Source organism: Phoenix dactylifera, chromosome 12 (genome assembly GCF_051530095.1).
Source record: "Phoenix dactylifera cultivar Ajwa chromosome 12, Ajwa_hap1_PhDact_Kaust_v1.1, whole genome shotgun sequence".
Lineage (NCBI taxonomy): Eukaryota > Viridiplantae > Streptophyta > Magnoliopsida > Arecales > Arecaceae > Phoenix > Phoenix dactylifera.
The window spans coordinates 18,779,130-18,803,950 of record NC_143201.1 but is presented as its reverse complement, the minus strand read 5'-3'; the positions used below and the strand labels follow the sequence as shown (position 1 = coordinate 18,803,950).

At 36.8% G+C, this 24,821-nt stretch overlaps 2 protein-coding genes across 10 annotated transcripts; one reads left to right on the top strand and one right to left on the bottom strand.

Annotated features, from left to right (window-relative positions):
- The first annotated feature begins 2,616 nt into the window (after nucleotides 1–2,616).
- Nucleotides 2,617–10,309, top strand: LOC103705683 (Acid phosphatase/vanadium-dependent haloperoxidase-related protein). 4 transcript variants are annotated; one of them, XM_088708784.1, is made up of 6 exons: nucleotides 2,617–2,986; nucleotides 4,664–4,820; nucleotides 6,909–6,959; nucleotides 7,816–7,908; nucleotides 7,992–8,062; nucleotides 9,725–9,855. In XM_088708784.1, exons 1-5 carry the CDS (start codon nucleotides 2,844–2,846, stop codon nucleotides 8,019–8,021), a joined length of 474 nt encoding a protein of 157 aa, XP_088564910.1. In that variant the 5' UTR covers nucleotides 2,617–2,843; the 3' UTR covers nucleotides 8,022–8,062; nucleotides 9,725–9,855. The 4 variants fall into 4 exon arrangements, 2 of the variants coding, with proteins under 2 accessions (XP_088564910.1, XP_008787710.1); XR_003385391.3 differs by lacking the exon at nucleotides 7,992–8,062 and having other exon boundaries at nucleotides 7,748–7,908; nucleotides 9,725–10,309; XR_015972100.1 differs by lacking the exon at nucleotides 9,725–9,855 and having other exon boundaries at nucleotides 7,748–7,908; nucleotides 7,992–8,044.
- A 786-nt stretch (nucleotides 10,310–11,095) lies between these two features.
- Nucleotides 11,096–21,162, bottom strand: EMB2421 (FAD/NAD(P)-binding oxidoreductase family protein). 6 transcript variants are annotated; one of them, XM_017842396.4, is made up of 12 exons: nucleotides 20,739–21,162; nucleotides 19,422–19,472; nucleotides 18,102–18,184; nucleotides 17,690–17,825; nucleotides 17,093–17,586; nucleotides 16,868–16,915; nucleotides 16,010–16,184; nucleotides 13,614–13,726; nucleotides 13,407–13,503; nucleotides 13,046–13,265; nucleotides 12,107–12,269; nucleotides 11,096–12,000 (listed from the first exon to the last, which is right to left on the bottom strand). In XM_017842396.4, exons 3-12 carry the CDS (start codon nucleotides 18,105–18,107, stop codon nucleotides 11,587–11,589), a joined length of 1,866 nt encoding a protein of 621 aa, XP_017697885.1. In that variant the 5' UTR covers nucleotides 18,108–18,184; nucleotides 19,422–19,472; nucleotides 20,739–21,162; the 3' UTR covers nucleotides 11,096–11,586. The 6 variants fall into 6 exon arrangements, with proteins under 6 accessions (XP_017697885.1, XP_008787713.1, XP_088564905.1 ...); XM_008789491.4 differs by having other exon boundaries at nucleotides 19,422–19,479; nucleotides 20,739–21,145; XM_088708779.1 differs by having other exon boundaries at nucleotides 17,677–17,825; nucleotides 20,739–21,145.
- Nucleotides 21,163–24,821: the final 3,659 nt, after the last annotated feature.

Below are 24,821 nucleotides of genomic sequence, written 5' to 3'. Positions count from 1 at the left end.
GGTGCTTTAAACGTTTTCTTAATTAAGTGCGGTGGATGCTTCCTTAAACTATTTGAATGATTTAAACTAGTGCAAAGATAGAAGATGATGCAAGAATAAACGTAAGCACAAGCACAACACAAACACAACAATATATAGTGGTTCGGTGCTCTCCTTAGCACCTACGTCCACTCCCCAAGCGTCCCCTTGGGAATTCACTATAATTCCGCGGATTACAGTTGGATTGTTTTCCGGGCTCACAATCCAAAAACCTTTGTTGGTTTTACGGGCTCACCAACGAACCTATACACTTTGGTTTTCCGGGTTCACCAAAAACCTTTGTTGGTTTTGCGGGCTCACCAACGAACCTTTACACTTTAGTTTTCCGGGTTCACCAAAAACCTTTGTTGGTTTTGCGGGCTAACCAACGAACCTTTACAAAGTGTTTGACAAACAAAAAGAAAAGATTCAAACTCCTAAATGAGCATATGAAACAATATAAACTACAAAGAAGAGTTAGAAAGTATTTATCGCTTTGAAGTGGCTTTGCTCTTCTTTGTCAAGGATGCTTCACTCTTCAAGGGGGGATGAAGCTCTTGATGCCTCTTTGAATCTGCTCAATCCCTTTCTTTGATTCTTGAATGAAGCTCTTGATGAAGAAGATTAGGGCACTTTTTTTGTTCTTGAGTACTCTTTGATATATCTTTCAAAAGTTGTTCTCTCTGATGAATAGTGCCCCTTTAAATAGCTTCCCACCTTCTTTGGTCAAGCCCCAATGGTTAGAATTCAAAAACTAGCCGTTACTGACCTTGGGAAGGACAAAAAGTACATCTGCAGAACTAGCCGTTACTGTTCAGCCCGTGTTTGGGTCGGCTCAACCTGTCCTTGGGTCGACCCAACTTTGCCTTGGGTCGACTCAAACATTCCTTGGGTCGACCCTCTCAGAGAACACAGAAACTTTGATTTCAGCCTTCCTTCACTTGGGTCGACCCATCCTTTCTTTGGGTCGACTCAAAGTTCACTTGGGTCGACTCAACTTCTTCTTGGGTCGACCCTCTCAGTAATTTCAGAGAACCATTTTCTGTCTGTCTTTCTGTCTTGCCTTTGGGTCGACCCTCTCAGAGTTTGGGTCGACTCAAGCTTGGGTCGACTCAACCACTGTTTGGGTCGACCCTCTCAGTAAATCCAGAGAACATATTTCCTTCATGTTTTGAGGTTCTTGAAGTTTGGGTCGACTCATGCTTACCTTGGGTCGACCCAACCAACTGTTCATCTGTGCCATATTTGCAGGAGTGTGCCAAATGATTTCTTGATGTGCCGGGGTCGACTCAAACAATCTTTGGGTCGACTCAATCCACACTTTGCTGCATTCTCAAGGTTAAATTCATTCAAATGAACAAAGCATGTATCTATTATCAATCACACAAATATACTGAGAGTAATGAACTTATAAATGAAGTATCAATTTAACTTATAACATACTCTTGATAATTACTTGTTAATCATCAAAATAACACTATCATCCTCAGTGTGCATGGTTATATTATACTCAAATAGACTAGATGATGTATATTTTACAAAAATAGTTGGTCAAATATTATAATTGTATTTAATTACAATCCATTTAAATTCTTCTGTTTTGAAGATTGGATAGTTCTACAAGAAATGTTAGAAGATTAGAAGGTTATTTACCTACTAATTTTAAGCATTTTGATGATCAAGAAACTTCTAGCAATGTGTGCATGAGATGGAGTTAATCACCATTATACTGTTTTCTAGTAGAATATAATGAGCAATTGTAGAGCTACTGTCCAAACACTGTTTGCTTCATAGAGAATTATTTTTGGATGGTACCAAAAAAATTAAAAGAAAAATTTTGAAAACTTTTAAATTTTGAAAATATGTTATTGAACCAGCAATGTAAATATCAATAACAACTATATTGTATCTGTAATACTAAATAAGTAATTTCAATGGCTTCTTCTGCCCTACTATTATGATAACATTATAATGTTATAATGGTCATTATTTTAAATTATAATTTAAATTTTTACTGAAAATTAAAAGTGGTAATTTATAACTCGATTTGTCAACCGAACTCGCAAATGATTCATTTTATGTAAGTTTGAATTTGATATAAATGAATTTAGATTATAAACAAGTTAAGTTATTTAAACATATTTATTAAATTTTAGTTTAGATATTTGACCTATTTAATTTATTTTAATCTAGTTAATAATTAGATCGAATTATGATCTGGCCTATTTAACTCATTTAAGATCTATTTAACTTATTTAAAACCTGTATAATCTATTTCGTTCTATTTAATTGGATCTATTTAATCTGTTTAACTCATTTAAATCCATTTAATTAGTTTAAAATTCAACTAACATGTTTAATAGCCTGATTTGATCTATTTAATAAATAAATAATATTTTATTTAATAAATAGATCAAATTTAGATATAAATTTTTAGTATATTTAATAAATAGGTCGAGCGTTGATTGATGAATTTTTAATTTCACCTGTATCCAATTCAATCCGATCCTATTACCGCTCGTAAGCAAAATAACTTAGGAGTGACAAAATAGATCCCGACAAGAAGTGATAAATATTCCCGTTGACCAGTATGATACCGTTTAGCCAAGCGCCGAAAGTTTGGCCATTTCGTTGAAGAATGAGTCCCCTCCCGCCCCTTCTCTCCCTCACTCCCTCTCTCTCGATCTTGATTAAGATTTTGTAGGGAAAACAAAGCAGAGGAGAGAGCGAGAGAGACAGAGGAAGAACAGGGGAGGAAGGGAGGTGGGGAGAGAGATTGGAGAGCGAGAGTGAGAGAGAGGATCGGAAGAGAAGAGCAGAAGGGGATGGACGCCGCCAGGGCTTCCACCTCGGACGCCGCCTCCTCTTCTCCCACCTTCTCCTTCTATTCCGCCTTCCACAATTATCCTCTTGTCTCGGCTGTCGTCGCCTTCGCTGTCGCTCAGTCCGCCAAGCTCCTTACCACCTGGTACCCCTTCCCTTCCCTTCACTCCCCCATGTCCATGAGAAAATTTTCTCTTTTTTGTAATGCCTTTTAGAAATCGTCGGAATTGGCCCAAGATCTCCGAATTTTGTTTGATCCGAACGTAAAGTTTGAATCTTTGTTCATATTTTGTTGTGGCACTACTTGCGGATTTGTTTTTGTTGAGAAACCTTGCATCCATATTCGATTTTTTTTTAGTCACGACATGTCGATCACGTATTTGTTTATTTGAAGAAGAGAAACATAGAAAGCGAATGAAAAAAATCTTTTTTGACCTTTGGCTTGCTTGCATATCTCGTACCGAAGTAATGATTCTTGAAAGAAAAATTGAATCTTTGGGCTGCTTGTTATTTTTTTGATGGGAATCATTTTATTTTTTTTTAGAACATTGTTTTGTTTTCTTGTAATTATTCTCATCGTGGATATGAACCCTCTGACATCTTAATGAACGCTATTCAGTTGGACTCATTTTCTTTGTTGGAATTTTTCTACCCTGAATTTTTGTTGGGGACAATTCCCTCATAAATTTTCCAGTCTTCCTATTTGCTTCTCTGTGAGCAAGGTATGAGCTAACTGGGGTGATTGATTAAAACCGGGAGTCATTATATAAAGAGGTCCCAAATTCTGTAGTTTGCTCAAATAGTCTCCACTAATTACGACTTGACCGACCCTAGTGAGGTGGGTTATACCCATCCCACAGCAGATTTGTAGGCAGGTGCGGGTAATAGTACAACCCCCGCCCAAACCCGACATGGATATATATAACTCTTCACAAAAAATCCCTCTCCAAGGCAAATATATATATATATATATATATATATATATATATATATATATATATATATATATATATATATATATATATATATATATATATACACACACATGCAAAAAAGAAAATGATTTTTAAGCTATACCCAACCCGATATGTTCAACCTACACCGCCCCGCCCCGAGGCAAGTACAAGATGGGTATAGGTAATGGCCTATCTGACTCGTTGCCATCCCTAACTTAAGTAGAACAAATCCCATCGGAACTAGTCACGGGATCTAGAATCCCATAATTATCTCAAGCAATCTAAACTAATTATGGGAACTGGAATCTTGAATTAGCTTAAAAATCATTGGCAAGTGAAAGACATTCAAGAATTCGTGCAATTAAGCTTAAAAATTGTTGGCAAATGAAGACATTCAAGAATTCCAAGTATTCTGAAGTAAAACAAAAGATATTTAAAGGAAAAAATGTGGAGGTTTGTGGTGTTCTTTAGCTTGCTGCTACCTACAGGATTAAGGATGCTCCTGTTTTCGTGCAGTTTGCTTCTTCGCTGTTTACACCTAGTATATTTATACATGCTTCAATTCTTAATTGTCTTTGATCATAGCCTTTGTGCACAGAGAGAGCAAAGAACAAAAATATGGTACAATAAAATGGTAAACAAATTTCTCTTGGGCATTGTTTGCTTTCCGTCTTCCTTCTGAAACTTGAATATTAAAGCAGATAGCTCAACTTGTTGCATCATTGGGAGATGATAGTACGTTTTTCTCCTCTCTCTCTCTCTCTGTGTGCATCTTGAGATGAGGGTTTGGGTTTTCTAGGTGTCGCCAATTGCATATTGATGATAAGCCAACTGTGCTAACAATTTATTTTGTCTTAAATCTGCAGGTACAAGGAAAACCGATGGGATGCTAAGCAACTCGTTGGATCCGGTGGGATGCCATCTTCCCATTCAGCCACAGTCACCGCACTTGCTGCCGCTATTGGTTTCCAAGAGGGCTTTGGTGCTTCTACATTTGCAACTGCCATGATATTAGCGGGTGTTGTAAGCCACTTACTTCTTCTTATTTGTGTCTCAAATCTTCACGATCACCTATGCAGCTTTTTACTAGCAGCCTATTCTCTTTCCTAATTCTGATTCTGAAGCTCATCATGAGCATCTATCGATAGTAAACATGTTGATTAATTTGAGAGTTAGGCATGTGCAAGGCTCATGGATGATTTTATTGGTTGCCATGATTCCATGACATGCAACGTGTCTAACTAAAAGGGAACATCTGATGGATGTGGTAGAGGAAAGAGAAAGGACAAGGTGAAAGCACACTCTGTAAGTTGGAGTTGGAGAGTTGGTAAGATATATGACTGCTTTTTTTCATACAGCAGCATAGATAACAGACAGTGGCATGCCATTTGTTTCCTAACTCAGTGGGTATGGCATGCTTTTGGCATGATATTATTGGAATCTTTAAGAAACCTCATCCCTTGCTTTTACTTTGCTTTTATCGACCTATTCTTAAAATAACAGGTTTGCATGATATTAAGGAAATTGTAGTCATAAACTTATAATTTGCTTGTACAAAGTAATTTTGTCATTGATTGGTATAAGTCAGGCCACCTATTACTAGGCAAGTAATTGATCAAGGTTAAATAATTAAAATTTTGAAGGGAATTGGGAGGGTAGAGAATTAGCAACTTTTGAGGGAGGAGGAGCTAGTGGGACATGGAAGTTTCTAATGGAAAAAACATATATGATGTTCTTTTAGGTAAGGAAGAGATCATTCGAATAAGGGTCTGGTAGAAAATAGTGAGAATATTCAATAATAGGTTTAGATTTGAAACTAGAAGCTGATTTTTTTTTTTGAGGGCAAAAACTAGAAGCTGAAATCAAGTGATTAATTAAGACGTATCTAATTTTAGGGTTGATAGAAGTAAAGAAATGTATCATAGGCATGCAATGATTCATATATTAACTCAGCAAAATTGTGTTGATCTAGATTGGGGCAATCTTTGGTTGACACAACCTATTTGGCAGCCTGGACCTGTGTAGAATGCATTCTACAGTGTATGTTTGGCATTTGGTGTAATGGACTGCTAGCAACCTCTACAGGTTCTGAGGATTTGGTTCCCTGGGACTATTTGCAGTCCAATGTTTCGATCGTTTTCATTGATAGTAGATGCCATTGATGGCATTTGAAATTCACAAGGGTGTGGCACAAGTTATTAGCAGTGATTGCTAATTTGTCTTATCATAAGCTAACATTCATAGGTTCTTCTAAATTCAGTTTATTTGCAGAAAATCAGTTAGTGAGCATTTGTTGTTCATGCTCTTGTTTTCTTTACTTGGTATTTTTAGTTAAGTTATCTCATATTTCATATTCAGGTAGATCATAGTGCCATTTTTTGATGTGGTAGAGCTCTTTGTTGGATTTTACATGGAACCCATACGTCTGAATATTTAAGACAGATACGAGTTTCTTTATAAATGGCTGAAAATTCTCATCTGTTTGCTTGAAATTCTAGCAATTGGGAATGCCGCGGTGATCTGGAAAAATGAACCCTGGGTCAACAAAGATTGCCAAATATTCCAGTAGTGGGAGAAGGAAGAAGGGTAGAAAACTTAGAAACTTCCGTGCAATTTCAACAAAATCTCATTTTGCACCTTGCATTTTCTTATTCTATAACATGATAAGATTCAAAAACTAATTCTACAGTCATCGAACATATTCATAAAAATCCAACTGGATAAGATAAATAATTAAAAACGTGATAACTCTTTGGTCAATTAGGATGTAGGAAGGGGTTGGCGGGCATGGTTGGCTGATCCTTCTTTAAGTCTTTCCTTCTCTTTTATCATTCTTTTCCTCCTCTTTCCTTTTTGTTCCCTGCTTCTCCATGCCGTACAGTCCAGCCTTCTGCAAAAGAGTGAACTGTCACCATCTCCCTGCCTCAGCCAAAAGGATAGAAGGATGAGGATGCAAAGATGATTATCTGATATCTTGGCATTTGTGCTCTGAAATTTTATATTGTTCATGTGATGCTAAAAGTATTATATCATGATTATATTTGGTTACTTGCTGTCTTGCTAGTAACACATTTCCACAATAAAGATTTCTAACAGAACACTCTTTGGCAGGTGATGTACGATGCTTTGGGTGTTAGATTACATGCTGGAAGGCAGGCAGAGGTTTGCTTTTTGCATCTCACCTTCGGTAGTCTTTCATGAATTTGACCATTATTGGAAAGACACATCGCTCTTATAAATTAATTGTCATCATAACAGTCATAGCTTAATATAAGTTGATTGATTGCGCTAACCATCTGTCACATCCAGTTTGGAAAATGACAAGGGCAAAACTGAGCTGTAAAGTATGTGAATACTAGAAAAGTTATGATGAATTTCAATGGCAATCAAATACTAATACCTTTTTATCCCAGATAATGTTTCCACATAGGGTTTAATGATGATTCCTCTTGCATGTTAACTTGTAAAAGGCATAAACCAACTCTTGGTTGGCCTTTTCATGCCAATTTTTTAGATTCTATTGGTTGAACATCATCAAAAGACAAAGTTTCCCTAGAATAGTGGCAACATATAATATACAAATAATAGGCAGCTACGTTTTATGAAACATTTGTAAGGAAAATACAAATGAGGCAACATGACAAATAAGGAAATAATTTCTCAATATTTTAATTTATGTTTCAGCTATTTAGTGGAGGGTTGTGATTTTTAATGAATCCTCATAATTTCAGTAGGAAAAACGTGATTTTATTAGATTAAAGACATGTCTGCTGTTCTTCATTAAGTGATTAATATATAACAAGTAGGATAACCATGGAACAACTAACTAAGATTTCTACTTATAAATTTTTGAGTGATGCTCCAACAACCAGACCTTTTTGGCTTCAGCTTCTTATATTTTACTTCTGTTTCTATACTATGAAAGTTTTGTAAGTCAATTATAATGGCAGTTTCCAGTGAGTGCCAAGTATGCTGGTTCTTTACTCCATGGCCATCATCCTCACCCTAGTAGTTTCAGGTGCTGAATCAAATTGTATATGAACTTCCAGCTGAACATCCTCTTGCTGACACCAGACCATTGCGGGAACTTCTAGGCCATACCCCTCCTCAGGTTTGATCTTATGCCTTAAGCTTTCTTTCTGAAGATTATCTAATGATGCACCATAGGCTCATATCTAGTTCACATTTGCACAGACATCGATACATGCACGCTTTTTTTTTTGAGACTAGGAGTGCATTGTGACAGAATTAAGCACACAAATTTTGTAAGTAATATTCCTCTTTGGTCATTTTCTTCTTTCTCTGGCCCGAAAATATTGACACATCTATTTAAAAATCAGTGTATGTAGACAGAAAATCTGAGTTTTCCAATTGGCTAGCTTTCTGTCTTTGCTAAGATTTGATGGGAGAAAGATTGATAAGTTTGGCAAAAGTCTAAGGGCACTTTTCGAAGGAAAGTTTGACAAAATAATTTCAAAATTCAAAATGCCTGTCTCTTACCTAGTGTATAGATTATGTTTTAATATGGTACCAGGGGCCCCATGAGCCAGCAATTGTCAAAGAGATTAAGCTGAACCAATAACAAAGATTCGATACAAAATCAAGAGAATCTGAACTTAATCCAAGGAAATGAGATATTCTAACCTCCACAAAATAGATTGTATCACTCACTCGCCCACCCGGAATTTGATCCAATCAAACAAATCATATGATTTCATAGTGCTTGCAGTATGTTTTTATACACTATCAGAATCAAAGGTACCAAGGAGCATTCTATAGTCTCCATAGTCTTACCAAGTCGAAACCAGATGCCTTCATCATTAGTCATTATGAAATTGTTGTCAAGGTACTGGTCTTGAGGGCATTCTTTGAATCATGCATCAGATTAATCTTTTTGTAACTTTTTTATGGTTAAAGTGCCATCATAGGCACACAAGTGTCACATAGCCTAGCATAGGCATGATACTCGCTAAACATAAGCAGGAGTGCTAGCAAGTGATGATATGTTTAGGTACCGAAGTGTCTATCCCATTCCCAAGCATTCTTGCATATATAAGTTGCAATCCTTTTTTTTCCGCTGCTAGATATAATAAATCAATTTCTAGATTATTATTCTAAGCAGTTTGTATAAATAATGAAATAGGGATTTTGGTGGAAGTGCAAGTGTTGTGCTTCATCTAGGATAAAATGTTGGCATAGATCTTTTGCATTCTGAGTTTTACATGTCTGTACTGGATAGCATTATGGTGTTCTTGGGCACCTGATTCTGTTTTTGAGTCCGGCTTTTCTTGGATCTTGGCCCAGAGTTCTGGGCCTAAGGAAATGTAATGCTTGAGAATTTCCGAATATGAGTTCCTCATGTGATGGGAATCATGGAGAGAAATGTGAGGCTATTTAAAGCTAGTACTTGGACTGTGATTCATGCATCTGGCATTTGTTCATTATTTACTGTTTGCCTAAAAGTAACTTCTTATTGAAAGAGTAACTTGCATTCTTGGGCTTCTTTTCTGCAGCCTGTATGTTTTTTCCCAACAATTCATATTTATGTTGCTTCTCACTGTTTGAATCTCGTTGATTGGGTAGACTGTTGGTAAACTCTCCTTTTAAAGTAGAAAGAGTTTGGGCTGCTCAATAACATATGCGTTTGAAAACTAATTAGAAAGTTTGAATATGTGTATCAAGGATTTTGAATACCATAACCTAAAAACTCTGATATGGTAGCATTGCTTTGGGTAGATTGTTGAGAAGTAGCTCAGGTTATTCTACGATGCATGCCTTCAACGATGACCCAAGTTTGAAAAAACTGGTCAGAAGTTTGATATGTTTAGTAAGCATTTCATATATTGTGACCTTGATATTTTAATATGATACATTGTTTGGAGAAACTAGTGCTGAATTCAGCTATCATATTGCTAAACATTACTCAGGTTTTTGCTGGTGCGGTGTTGGGGGTTTTTATAGCTATTACGGGGCACTTGATCAACAAAGCTGGGAGTCAAGTTTGACACAGGAGAACAACTCTTGGCCACCAACTAGGGCCGCTAATCACTTACGGTGAAGGAAATATATTCCAAACCTGCAATTAGAGTTAGTTGCTGAAATTTGTGGATCGAACTCATACAAAGTTGCTTGATGGTGGGCATAACTCCGCATGGTTATGATTGCTTATGCTCAGAATACGTGCCGTTGATACTGCAATTCTTTTTGTGAGTGCATGCATCTTCAATGACCGATGTTGCCTCATCTCATGCGAAAGGATCTTTAATCGTTTGAATGGTTGTAGCATTCATATCTTACATCGTTGCTCCATACAGAGCTTGTTCTTCAGAGGCCATTTATATTCTATTTTGGCAGCCCTGAAATCTGAAAGGTGCATTATTGTAGTTTAGCAAAGTCACCGGTGGTTTGTCAATTGTTTTGCCTCTTCGTACTGCTTAAAAATTAACAATCTGAACAATCTTAGGATCTGGATACGCTTAAGTACTGTTTCTTCTTGTTAATAGATGTTTCAATATGCATGCTTCTACTGCTCGTTGAGACAAACATCAAATATGTGCGCATCTACGTAGCATATGAGAGAGAGAGAGAGAGAGAGAGAGACTTGAAGGGTAGATACTGTTATTCTCCTATACTGGCCGTTTGCACCCACGCTTGATATTTACAGGACAGAGAGGATTGTATTTAGAGATGAAATGTAGCTGAATTAATAAATGCATCTGACTAAACAAATCTTTTTTATACAATATAATTCACATAATTAGCAAGAAGTTTCTGACCTCTAATTACTGATAACTTATAGGCACATGTCCTGACTTCTAGCATTGAAGATGATTGTGGCCTTTGTTTTTTTGTCAGCATCCAACTCAGGAGATTATCCATCAAATAAAGTTCTATATTGCCAGGTCGATATCTTATAGCCCTCCCTTGCAGAAACAAGTCAACAACTCTATCCATATGCCAAAACCATTTTTTAAAATTATTATTTATTGCTAAGATGTCCATGAACTTTGTGGAGTGCCTACCTGTTCTAGTCAATTAATTGCTAGGCCCATTCATGTGAGGCTCCCAAGTCTTTGAACAAATATTAAGGTGGAATGTTGGAATGATTGGCAAAAGATGAGAATACTAGAACTAGTAATTACTAGATTGGACAGTGTGCCAGCCAAATTATAGTATATAATATGACCAATATTTCCACCTGACTTATTTTCCAGTATATCTTATACCATAAGTAAATGCAGAAAAGAAGAAGAAGTAGACAACTTTGAATATCTGCTGTGGGAAACTTCAGACAGGTATTTGCATAAGTTTATAGCTCATTTTTCTCTTTAACAGTTATAGTGCTCATAATAGCAATAGAACACTATTATGGCAAAAAACATTGCTTGTCAGAACCATTGTTTTGATCACTGCAATTTGGAGCATGACTCCTCCCACCAAATAAATAGAGCAAAAAATATAACTTAAAAAAAATATTAAAGATATATGGTAGCATGATTTCCACAAAGGAGTGAGATTGCAAGCACCCCCTTACTTTCCTCAACAATGCTGTATGAGTGAAAATGAGAAACCGTCAGGAACCCGATCTCTTCTCACACTGCATTCAGCCTGTGACTTCATCAGGTATTCTTGTCTAAAAACCAGTTTGCCAGAATGCTCTCTGTGAACCATGAAGTTACAATTGTAAAAAGGCAACACTATCACTTCTATGACAAGGCGAAGAAGAGACTGAGTGGGTAAAGCTGGCAACATTCCAATTTGATTCTGAGAACACATGACAGGCACATTTCTATACACAGCTCTTTTCAACTCCTAATATTAAAGAGAGGACTCTTTCCACTTCTGGAACAATATTGTCCAGAGTGTCAGAGTCCGACCTCCATGCTATGTGCTCATCAGGCCGAACCAAGATGAACCCCTTGCTTGTCATATGACACAACTCCCACCATGACTTTGAACTTGACCTTTTAATTTCCTCAACATCTATATGATTTGTCCAGGGGTCTAACTTCGTTCCACTGCCAGTTTCCTGCTTATCAGATGAACCTTCGGGCCAAATAATGCATACCTTAAGAGATACTTTGAATTCTTCTGCAACCTTAAGAGTAGAACGTGCAAGGTCATATGACTTTTCCACTGGGGCTATAATGAGAAGGAATTCGAGCTTATCTCCAGGTATCAGGTCCAAAGTGGAGAAGATATCCTGCTTAGGAGTACCAGGTTACCAAGGAAACAGGAAAAGCAGGCAGGCAGGCATGATTGCAAGCACACACCAATATATGCAAAGAAGGCTAAAGGAGTTAGCATACCTTGCTAAATGATGCATTTAGTGCTCTAACTTGCATATGTGGTAACCGTGACCCTGGTTTAGCAGAGGGGATGTAGTCCCTTGGCCCACTCCTGTGACCACTAGCTGCTTCTGTTTCAAGAGTTCTATTCCCACCATCAGCAACTAGAGCTCCTTCAAGATAACTGAAGATATATCGCTTAGCTTACATAAAACATGCATTGTGCAAATTAAGACAAGAACAAGTGAAAGAATTCTAAAGGATATATATTTTTGTACAGAGTATGAAAGCAATGTAATTATATCACTTTAGCCCTAAACACAGGAATAGTTGATGAATAAGGATTCTTAAAGCCAACCCAAATAGTTGGGAGGGACAAGGCTTGGTGCTATGGTCATGTTATACTTTTGGATGGTCAAAATATCACCATCTGATCTTGATTTTATAGTAATATCGAGTGAAGGGTTGCCATGAACCTGAGCCCAGACACATGCAATAAGTTGCCTACTGTGGAGAAATATAGTGTTTCTGCTGGTTATCAATACTAAATCACCCAGCAGGAAAAACTTAGTTTAAACAAAATTCTATCCTAACATATCTAACAAGACTTGTCTGCTAAAGAACTTAATGCTGCCATCATCCTAGCCTTTTTCCCACCAAAATGGGTCAGAGGTAGGGCACAACTCCAGGCTGAGTAGACTCCATCACATCTAATGGAATGTAATGTTGCCTTTATATGAGAAATGTAACAATTGTTGCTTCTGCTTATCAGGAAAGAATTAGTTTAAACAAAATTCTTTCCTAAAATATCTAATCAGACTAGTATTGCCAGCATCCTAGCCTTTTTCCAACCAAAATGGGTCGGCAATGGAGCATGACTCCAGGATGAGGATACTCCATCTACGTCCTCTTAATGGAATGAAAAAGATAACTAAGGCTAAATAGTATTGTTATACAGACCAGAAACCAAGATCCTCAGCAGGAAATTGGAGTTGAAGACTCTTTCCCTCATGAAAAATACTCCTCAATCTTGCCAGCCTCATAGACCCAATCGGGTTGTCCTCATTCAGAAAGAACTCTGAGAGTTGGGACCGGCCTATGGAAAAAATTCCTTCCAAGACTGCCTTCTGCATGCTAGAAGGCAGAATTGATCCAATGCTGCTATTTATTACTTGATGCACTGCAAAAAACAAGGAGTGGAAAGAAAAGGTAAAGTTTACAAATATAAACTGCTCACAAGATGCAAAAGCAAATGCTAAGTAAAAAACTGCGTTAGAAGCAAAAATGCTAACTCTACTTGTGACAAAGGATGATCTTTTACCTGAGTTTGCCATAGTTGGGTCAAGGCCAAGTGCAGTTGGAACTGACATGGCTGCCTTAAAATTTTGCACACTTAAATTTGTATTAGAAATGGCTATCTGAAACAGTCAATGATGGATGTCAGATATTGTTCCAGAATTAGGAAAAAGATTTCCTTTTCAAAAGGATAACTGAAGAAACTAAGAAAAGTATGTGAAAGAAGTCATACCGGCCTACGCTCCACTTCATACGTCTGAATGATAGAAGGTGAGGCTATATTATTTAGTAGGGAGCTTATTTTCCATGCTAAATTATGTGCATCTTGAATGCCAGTATTCATTCCTGGACATAAAATGTGCTTATCAACAGGCATTCCTTTTTAAAGGAGTGAAACCAAAGCTGACAGCAATAAAAACGTAACATATTTAGGTCAAACTACAGGTTTTCACTTCAACAAATACATGTGTAAGACTAACTAGACCTGAATGGGGCAGATACCTTTCTTAAGTCAGCCCTTTTGGCCCAACCAACCATCCATGAAAGCACAACAGTAGAATATGAAGCAGAAAGTACTATGTACGTGACTTTTGAATGCATGTGGCAGCATTTTCTCACAAGGAACAATAATGCATAAAGTGTTTCAAGGTTATATCTTGCCCATTAAGGAACATCTCTTTACAGCCAAACACCTATTGCACAAGGCCCATCCTCCAAAGCTTGTATTCATGCTATATTCCTGCTCAAACAAAAGTTAGCCATGCAAAAACTCACTATGATTTCTCTCAGGTTCCCAAAAGGAGAGAAGAGAGAATAGGCGAGTCTCCCCTGGGTTGTTCAACAATATACAAAGGAGCAAAAGATGAGGCCTGCCTGTAAGATTCCTTTTCAATCAAATACTAGTGGGTGGTCTTCTTGTGCAAGGTTGACAAGGGTAGGGCCAGCACCTATACTAGGCTATGGGCCTAGCAAGGACTGCCTCAGAGCTATAACTTCGCACAATGAGCTCTCTTTCAAATTCAAGGCCATAAACATCACTTAATATCCCTTTCATCCAAAAGGAGCAAAATAAGTTGGCTGATCCTAGAACCTCACAAGATTGCTATGTACGATAACATTGGGATTCCAAATAAATGGCTATTAGGTTTAAAGCCAATTAAGCATTAGTTAATCAAACTCATCACATTTCTTATGACCCTTGAACACAAGTTGTAGCTGATCTGGAAAAGTCTTACAACAAGCTCCCTGAATTCAGAAAATTGTGACATAACTTCCTCTAAATGATCATCATTAAAAAACTGATCAGACCATTCACCCAATTACCTCCATTATCCCATGTTAGTCCTTAGTAGAAATATATTTAAATTATCTAACCCATAATTAAGATGAATCATATATAATGGCATCTCGGTTCCAATCAGACACCAAAGAAAGTTTCTCCATATAAAAAAGTTTGTTAAATTAAAATACCAATGATTATTTTATTAAACTATGGTACTTTTTTAACATATCATTAGTGCTCCGTGTTCTGTTTGATCAATCTTCTGCACCTAATCGTGCTAATAAATGGATCGTGGATTTCTAGTTGGAAATATTGTAAGTTCGTGGTAAAAAGTATGAATGCCAATAAAATCTAGCATTAATTCATACCTTAGTTCTACACAGCTCGACAATTAAAGTGTCAATGACTGAAACTAGCAAATTTAGATGTTTCAGGCAGGGAGAAAATAACCACTAGAAATGAAAATACAACTCCTCTCAGAAGCATTATTTCAACTAGAAAATACTCTTTCATCACCCTGCCAGTGTTTGATAATACATATAGGTATTGGTGCAAAGTCAGTACACCTGTGAACGAGAAAGAGGCTCACCATTTTATATTCGCTCCACCATTGCAAGCAATGTCAATGAGTCATCAATCAAACTCATCCCTAAACTATGATTGTTACTATGCTCCTATGAATCTTAGATGTATAAAATCTGACTAGGGCCTAGTTAGAGCATGAAAGAATGTTGATACAATTCTTTTCTTAAACAGACACTAGTTACAACGTGTAAAAACTGAATTTGGTATTCTTTATATAATCTAATTGGAGAGAATTCTGGACTGGATCCCTTGATGTTGGTCAAAATTGCTTAATTTTGTTCTTGATGTTCCATGCACTTTGGTGTGTTGTGCTTTCTCTCTGTCATTAAGTATGCTTGACTGCTTGCACCCATGACTTTGTTGCTTCACAATTCCTTGCTTTATGTTTTTTTTTGGGGAGGGGGGATCAAGAATCGCATTTCTCCAACAAATTTCTTGTTTCTCCAAAAAAAGATGTGTGGCTATCCAAGCATCAAGTATGTAAAGACAAATGCATGAGTTTCCTATTGCAAGCAATTGGCAGATTTAGTACATCATCAGAGTGAGGTGCTTCGCTTTTCTAGTACACATAATTATCAAGGAATGTGATGGGAAGCAATACTAGGATGACTAAGATTTAAAAAAATTAACAAACGAGTGATGCATAAAAGGCAGAAGTTCTTCAATATCTTTAGTTCAGGATATAGATAGCTCAATGAAGGCCAAAACACAGATCAAAGAAAAATAATTAATTAAAAGCAATATATGTGTCTGTCATTTACCAAAACCACCAGCTGGGGGGAAGCGATGAGCAGCATCACCCACAAGTATCACCCGGTTATTGCATGAAACAAACTTCTCAGCAACTTCCGCATGCATGGCCCATGGTTTTATGTCTACAACTTCTACATCCACAGGCTCCCACCCAACCAACTTGAAAATAATTTGCTTGCATACCTACATTAGGTGAAATATGTTAAAGAAACAAAGAAAAGAAAAGACCCCGAACATTATAAAGTAGTAACTGTTAAGCAATGTTCCTCATGGAACATCTGAATGCATGATGAAGAAAAGTGGATACAAAAATTTAACATCATTGGAGACAGTAATGTGAAAAGGAAATAGAACTGTGAACTTAGGGTATCCTCACGAAACAATGGAAGATTAGAAATTAAAGTTGCAACCAAGTTGAGGATCAAATTTTAAACACCATAACGTGAATATTTGACTAATAAAGCCTAAAGCAAACTGGGCATAGGTAAGTACAACTCTTTAACAAAGATATCTGCATTCAAGAGTATGGAAACATTCAAAGAATCGAAGAAATGGGACAGTATGGACAGTAATTTAAATTCAGTAAGCCTTATATATCTCGAGCAAACTACTGACAACTAGACTGCATCAATTTACAATAAATGCTGAAGACAGACAGGCCGAAATCACATAATTGTTCATTGTTAAGCATTAACCTCGAACGGCACAAAATCTTCCACTAAATTATGAATAATAAAAATAATCTTTTCGCTAAGTTCAATATAACTCCATATGAACAGGAAAGGAGCATAAGCATTCCGAGTCTAGAGAATCTCCCAGCACATACATATACAAGCAAATGAACAAAAGAACTAATTATGAATTACCTTGGAGCTGAAATCCTCAAATTTTTGCTGAGGTGGATAGTAAGGTACCTAAATTAAGAAAAGGAGAAAAAAATGTCAGAGCTTCAATTGTGAAAGAAGCAATAATTAAGTTGCCAGCTGAAACAAGATGATCCATATAATGGTCAGTGTATATCATGGTGATGGATAATCTTTCTTCAAACGCAATTTTCAAATTGAAGTGGTGCTACCCATTAACTGCGTTACCTGCAGAACAAACTCCCCTTGATTGAGATCATGTGCAACAAGAACACCAATAGCCTCTGGATTAAAAATAAAGAAGAGCATTCCAGGTCTCTGCTGTAGCAGGTATTGGCCAAGATCTTTGCTCATGAAGTGGATACTAACAAGTTTTTGCAAGTCATGTTCACCTTTCATATTTATGCCAACCAGATTTCGAACTGTACTTCTGGCACCATCTGACGCAACAAGGATGCTGCAATGGAATTTTCTCTCTTCCATCTTCCCTTCTTTTTGAAAAGAAGCTCCCACCATGACACCTTGATCCGTGGGATGGAGGGATATGCACTCATGACCCATCAAAATCTTCTTTTCCCATAGCATATCTTGGTTCAAGCTTTGCAACATATCAGGAGTACAAGTATGAAAGCCAAGATTTTCTAGCCTCTTAAGCAGCAACCTTACCAATTTGTACTGTGAGAAGTGGGCAACAGATACAGGGCTAACTATCTTGTCAAAATCTGTAACAAACATGTAGTAAGTCAACTAAAGTTTTTATTTTACAACTGAAAGAAAAAAAATCAGGCTTTTCACAGAGATGGGCAACATACATGGCAAGACTACCTTGAGGTTGCATGTGATCCACCGACCCAAGAATAGAACCAGAGAGAGAAGTGCAATATATGAACTTCCTCCACAAGTCCACTGCTGGCTGCAGCTTTTGGATGTCCTCCGCCAGACCATCCACCTTGCGAAATAGCTGTAAAAGTCCCTCAATTACAACATAGCCAATGATGAAATATATAGAATCTTGCAGTTGAAAGCATTTACTTTGAAGGATTATCATTTAGCAACAAATCAGTCAATTATAGAGAATGCTAATCATCCTAATACTGATGTGAATTGCAGAACTCCTATTTTCAGCACGTAAAACAAATGTACTAAAAAAGAATATAATGATCTATATTGACAAGTTAACCACATTCTGAAGCTACCATGACCATTAAAGTATGAATATTGCAGGGAAGAAAAAAACCTCCATGGATCGATTGTTGATAAAGTGAGCTTGTGGGTGTTGAGAAAAAACTGTTCTTTTCTCTAAAACTGCACAATCGACCCCTGCAAAAAATCGACGTAAAAAAACAGTCTTCAGCAGTATTTCCACCTATAGTCAATGAATAATAAACAAAAGAAAAAAGAGATTACCAAAGGCATCAAAAAAGACAAATTTTGACTATGGTTCTACTGATTCTATGGACAAAACTGTTGGAAGATTGTGACACCCAGTGATTTGTTTTCTTTTTAATTTTTATGTTGGAAGTGGGTAACTATGCATGGCACTATATATTCACTGAAGGGGCAGACATGCAAATAATCCTAATATGCCGTAATCACTCATATATTTCTGAAGAAATTTTTTTACAATGCACCATAAATAAACATACAAAAAATATATGAAGCAACTTCTACAATTATGGCAAATTAATACTGGATCAACTAAGATTTTGTTGGATCTGGGCTTGATAAAAATCCCTGTATAAGACGCTTAGCAAACATAATATATCAATGTGATGAATAAAATATAAATACAGAAGTGGGAGACAACGTCCCGATCAATTTCCATGTTTCCATCCATTCACGAGAAAAGTCAACTATCAGATATGAGATCTGTATTGTACTCTGATCATCATATGCTAAGCAGTCAAGGGCAGTGAAGGAAACACCTTATATGTACAGATGTTGAAACCTAGCAATTTCTGAAGCAATATAAGGCATCATCCAGGATTCAGCCTTAACTAGAGTGAAGGAAATATTTTACTTTAAAAATTGCACTTCCACGAATAATGGACTGCCCGAGGAAGGATATAAACTAAGAACATTGATAATAGGCATGCCAGTACAATCAGCATCTAGTGCAAAGTCTATACGCTTAACTTTTAAGAAAGTCCTTTATGAGCAAACAGTGGAGAGAGTCCTTAATGAACATCAATGAGCAAAGATAGCATAACGGGCTCAAAAAAACCAAGGCAAGAGAAACCTCTCCTATATCTTGATACCATCTTTCATAAAAAAGTTATTTTTGTCCCACAAGCAACCCAAGGAAATTTTGATATCTAAACTATCGTCCGTTTTAATGCAGAAAATGTATGTCCTATTGTTACAAACTTGTAGACTAATCAATTAAAATCACCAAGGTTTGAATTCACATCATCAAATAACTATGCTGCCTTAGCCTATAACCAGATTTTAAAAAACTGGAAACTTTTTTCTTCATTCCTAAGAAGCACAAACCCATATTGTTAATGCGAATAGATTTCTTACACAAGATATTCAAAAAGAAGCATAGCCTGTATACCTATTTGATGAACAGCCACAATATTGCTTGTTGCCAAGATTCAAAGATTTCCTGCATGCTGAGGTAGTTAAAACCCCATCATAACACAGTCACAATCAAACTTATTATAAAATTGTCATTTCTGACATATAACATAAACTTCTTTAAAAGGTTCAAATACTAGGTCTTAAACTATGAGTTTGAAATGGTGGAGAAAATCCCTGTATAATTTACTTAGCAAGCATGATATATGGATGTAATAACAGAACTGTCAATTCTATTGTTTCTGTCCATTCACAAGAATATTCAACTACTAGATATGATATCTATATTGTACTCTAATCATCATAAGCTAAGCAGTCAAGAGCAGTGAAGAAAACACCTTATCTGTAAGGAAGATGTTAAAACCAAGCAATTTCTGTAGAAATATGAGGCATCATCCAGTATTCATTCTTAACTAGATGAAAGACAATATTTTACTTCTTGTTCTTCCATGAACAATGGACCACCCCAGGAAGACACAAACTGAAAACATTGGTCAATAGGCATGGCAGTACAACCAACATCTTGTATAAGGCTATAAGCTGAGCTTTACTACAGTCCTTTCTGAACAAATAGCGGGGAGGAAGCCCTTGTTGAACATCAAGGAATAAAGATAGCATAACAGGTTTAAAAAACCTAGGGCAAGACAAACCTCTACCATACCTGTGATACTGCATTACATTTAATACACGTATAATATATATATATATATATATATATATATATATATATATATTATATATGTCCTACAACCAACCCAAGCTACTTCTGGTATCTAAATTTTCAACCATATTTAATGCAGAAAATATAAGTCCTGTTTTCACAAATTTGTAGACAAATCAATTGAGATTACCTAGTTCTGTATTCACATCGAAAAATAACCCTTCTGCCTTAGCCTATAGGGACATTTTGAAAATTGAAACTTCTCTTCATGCCTGAGAAGTATAAGCCCCTCTTGTTAATACGAGTAGATTTCTTACATAAGATATGCACGTATACCTGTTTTATAAACAGCTTGTTCCTAAAATTCAAGATTTCCTAAGTGCCAAGGTAGGTAACAAATCATCATAGCACATTAGCAGTCAACCTTGTAATAAAGTTATCATTTTTGTCAAATAATCTCAATTTCTTTTAAAAGATTCAAGCACATCTGATATAAATTCAGGGATTTCTAAGTTTACTGGATTCTTTTCAATCATAAAAGTCATCAATCGGTACAAAGTATTCAGTGTTGAGAATTCATATAAGGAAAATATTAAAAGAAAAAGTAGTTTGGGTTAAGGGAAAGGGTCATACCTAAATTTGTGAGAAGTATAGAGAGGAAGAGACCGACGGGACCGGCGCCGACGATCAACACCGGAAAATGAAGCACTTCCCGCCCGCCATCCTTGTTAGAGTCAACGGTGCATGAAAAGGATGAGAAGCTTCGGCCCTTTCTTCTCCAATGATAAGCCGAACGAGAGTTCATCCATCTCCTGAGAGCTATAGCGGCCATCCCCGCCATGGCCCACAGAGAGAAGCAGTCGAAAGGCAGTACCTTGAAGCGGCCGGCGGGCGGTGGCGTTGGTGGAGGCGGCGACGGCCGCCGAGAGAGGCGGTGTGATGGAGAAAATTGGAGAATAAAATGGTGCTGGGAGGATTCCACGCTGCTCCGTAAATTTCTACTGTAGATTTATGTGGATGATAAGTATACACCAATATTTGGCTGGTGCACTTCTCTACCTAGTCCTTTAATGAGGAGGTGTGTTTATTAGATTTTGGAGTGCAAATAATATGTAGACAAAATTGCCCTTTTACCTTCTCAAGTTTATTCGTCTGCCACGCCCGCACTGCTCCTCCGTTCTAAAAATTTCTAATCCAATCCCTTGACGTTACTTTTTGTTTAAATCTGATCCTTCTCTCTATTTTTGGGAACAAAAATCATATAAGGCGGCACCGTACAAAAAAAATATTAGGCGGGACTTTTTTAATATATTTATTTTTTTGCATCGATTGAAACAGAAGTTAAATAAGAATAAGAGAATTTTTACTAACAGAGCCCGCCAGTCCCAAACTTTTAAAAAAAAAAAAAATTACACACGCTGAGAGAGACCATCGGCCAAGAAAGACCATCTTCATCATTTTTCTTTCTTATCAAGTCTCTCCTTTTATTCTCTTTCTCATCAAGCCGTCTCTCTCATTCACGAGATCGATCTTCTCCTCCCAAGTTTCTTTCTTTCTTTTTTTTTTAGAAATTATGCATCGATTTACCCACAGATGTAAATTGGAATATTGAATAATTATTTTGCTAGATGTATATCATCTAAGCATGCAGTATATCTAATAAATATTATGTTCTAAAAACTATATATCGATTTACCTGAAGATATATATTGGATTGTTACTGGGTGTGTATCAGAAAAGCTTACAATATATATCAGAAAACCGACGAGTGTATATTACTTGGCTATATAATATGTATTGGTGAGTATCACATCATAAAAACTATGTATCGATTTATCTGTAAATATATATTAGAATGTTGGATATCTATATTACTATGTATATATCAACTAATCATATACTATTGTACTGGTAAACATCATATTTTGCAAATTATATATCAATTTATCTGAAAGTATGTATTGTGTTGCTACTAGAAGTATATCAAAGAAATTTACAACATGTATCATGAAGTCAATGTGTATAAATTATTTGATGAAAAAGGAAGAAGATGCGATAGTTTTTCTCCAATCATGATCTCTATTGGCATGTAAATATTTTTTTTTTTTGAAATTATAGAATTGATGGATTTGGTGCGTAGGTTATCTTTATTTGGCTTTTGGGGCGTATATGATCTACTACGATGCCCGCCCCATATGTTTTTTGTTCCTACGTTGTCAACGGCTATGTGCAAATAACGAAAATGCCCTCCCACTGATCTTTCTTAATCCTTCTCGGCTTCTCCCCATCTTCGTCCTGGTTTCCTCTCCGTCTCCATATTCCAAGTAATCTTTGGATTGATCGAAGCTCTATGCAGGGTAGGATGGTGTGCTTGGCGACGGCAGCGAAGTGCTTGGCGAGGCGAATCATCTTAGACTGATCCTGAGTATTTTTTTCTTTCTTGAGTCCCACGAACTCTATTAGCTGAACCTTCGTCAGGTGCATGGCCAAAACATTTACAGTAAGTCGCACACAGTTCCATCTATCAAGCAGGTCTGATATTGCGAATCTCTTGCAAATTTTGCTTAAACTATGCTGGCCAAATAGCTTCCTACGAGGGTGAAATTTACTAAGCAATAAGCATTCACCTCTAACCAGCTACTCTTGCCACAAAAGGTGATGGTCAGCGATGGCGAGAGAATTAGGGGAAGAGGTAGAGAAGGGAGATGATGAGAAAGGGTAAATGTTTTTTTTTCCTTTTTTTTTTTTTTTTTTTTTTTTTGAGGAAACGGGGAGGTAGGTGACAGAGAGCCCATCATTTATTCGTAAGAAAATCTTATAGTTAAGCTACGGAGCCAAATTTTGACAACAAGCGGAAGAAAGAGATATATTTAAGAAGCCACATGGCCGATACATCATCAACAAGGAGACTAGAGGTTACCTTTCTAGCTCTTAACCATACTCCACCAAACTCAGAAAGAAGGCATTGAACAAGTGCAGTCCACAGAGGCGATCGAGCGTCTCTTGTTAAGGAATAATTGGACGTTTCTCTCCTTCCAGCACACCCAAGCAAAAAGCAGCAAACAACGTAAGAATTAGAATTAGAGGTCGCACCTTCTTTGTAAAGTTCCTCTTGAGCAAATCTAGCCACAGGAATTTGAGAGAAGCTTGAGGATGAAGTACGTACACCCAGAGCTAAGCAGACAGTCTTCCAAACTGAGGAGGAGAATAAGTGGTCGATAGTCTCCGAAGCTTGATTGCAAATCATGCATCCACTTAGATTCCTTCCAAGTATTTACCAATTAGTTCTCCTGTGTTCAATTTTTACTTCCAAAAGAGCCATAAGAAACATTTGATGTTAAGAGGAATAGGCAAGCTCCAAAGTGATCCCGGCAACCTCCAAAGTAGGGTAAAGCTAGTCTTTGAGCAACTCTCTTATGGACATGTTTGCAACATGTGGGAGCATATTAATTGCAAGAAAATTATTTGGTGTCTTGAGACAAAGGGATAAAGGATCCAGACACATGGAGTGTGATGATAAATAAATTTGGGATGCATGGGGATGGTGCAGCTGTCCTTAGTCTCTTCTCAGAGATGAAAGAAGTAGGATTAGGCATTGAACAAGGGCAGTCGTCTACAGAGACGATCGAGCATCTCTTGTTAAGGAATAATTGGACGTTTCTCTCCGAGCACATCCAAGCAAAAGCAGCAAAGAACATAAAAATTAGAGGTCGCACCTTCTTTGTAAAGATCCACTTGAGCAAATCTAGCCAAAAAAAATTTGAGAGAACGTTGCGGATGAAGTACAAGCGAGGTCAGAGTAGCATTTTATCGAGCAGAGAACAAATAGATCCTCTTAAGTTACATTTGTCACACAACACGGTCTCTTAAGTTCTAACTAATGGAGATGGATGCCAGGGCCATGTTGGACAGCTCAAGTAACTTAAAGGATTTAATTGGAAATTTTGATAGTTGAGAGAATCTATAGGCAAATCGGATAAACTTGAAGGTTTTGAAAGATATTTTATTTCTACGAAAGTTGTTATTTTAATGTCCGAATCATAGCTACATAAAACCAACAGTCAGTCGCAAAAATTAGAAAGCAATAGCAAGAGCAAGTCATATATTATTTGCAAGAGAACATTGAGAGCTCACAATAGAAGATTCTTTTTTGTCTACAAAATTTTGGTGGTAGTGCATATGACCTTGAAACTCATAATGCCAGTGAGAAAATAATGATTCTTTTAGCTCCCTGGATCTATTTTTGTTTTGACCTACTTAGAACTAAATGTGTTATTCTTGTGTTCAAACTTAAAAAAAATAAATAAGTAAATAAATCGCAGGTTGCATGGCTTCCTTTTATAATCATCCAGATTCTATAAGATATCAAGATCAGTCAAACCTGTTCTTGTTGTCAAAATGTGTGGTTTGAACAATAATTAAACCCTCAAGTAACTCTTCTCTTCTGAAACAATGAGTAACATAAGAAGATCTGCTAGCATAATCTGATCTGGTGCAGCATTACGATGAACTCTAAGCTCGGTTCGTCCACATCTCCTGAAGAAACATTGATTGCATGCATCCTTATCCTGGTTCAGCTAATTTTGCTGAATAAAAGGTCATCCGCATTCTGGTATTCTACTGGAGGGTCTGGAATCAACCAATTAGAATATATATACATATATATTTTAAATTTTTGCTGCTAAGTCAATTTCCCCTGAAAAATCATGTTATGGT

Coding starts and splice junctions, on each gene's coding strand:
- LOC103705683 (XM_008789488.4), top strand. CDS start 2,844: ATGGACGCCGCCAGGGCTTCCACCTCGGACGCCGCCTCCTCTTCTCCC. Junction 4,821..6,908: donor CCATGATATTAGCGGGTGTT/GTAAGCCACTTA, acceptor ACTCTTTGGCAG/GTGATGTACGATGCTTTGGG. Junction 7,909..9,724: donor TAGGCCATACCCCTCCTCAG/GTTTGATCTTAT, acceptor AACATTACTCAG/GTTTTTGCTGGTGCGGTGTT.
- EMB2421 (XM_008789490.5), bottom strand. CDS start 20,946: ATGGCGGGGATGGCCGCTATAGCTCTCAGGAGATGGATGAACTCTCGT. Junction 13,266..13,406: donor CCCAACTATGGCAAACTCAG/GTAAAAGATCAT, acceptor TGTTTTTTGCAG/TGCATCAAGTAATAAATAGC. Junction 12,001..12,106: donor TAAATGCATCATTTAGCAAG/GTATGCTAACTC, acceptor ACTCCTAAGCAG/GATATCTTCTCCACTTTGGA.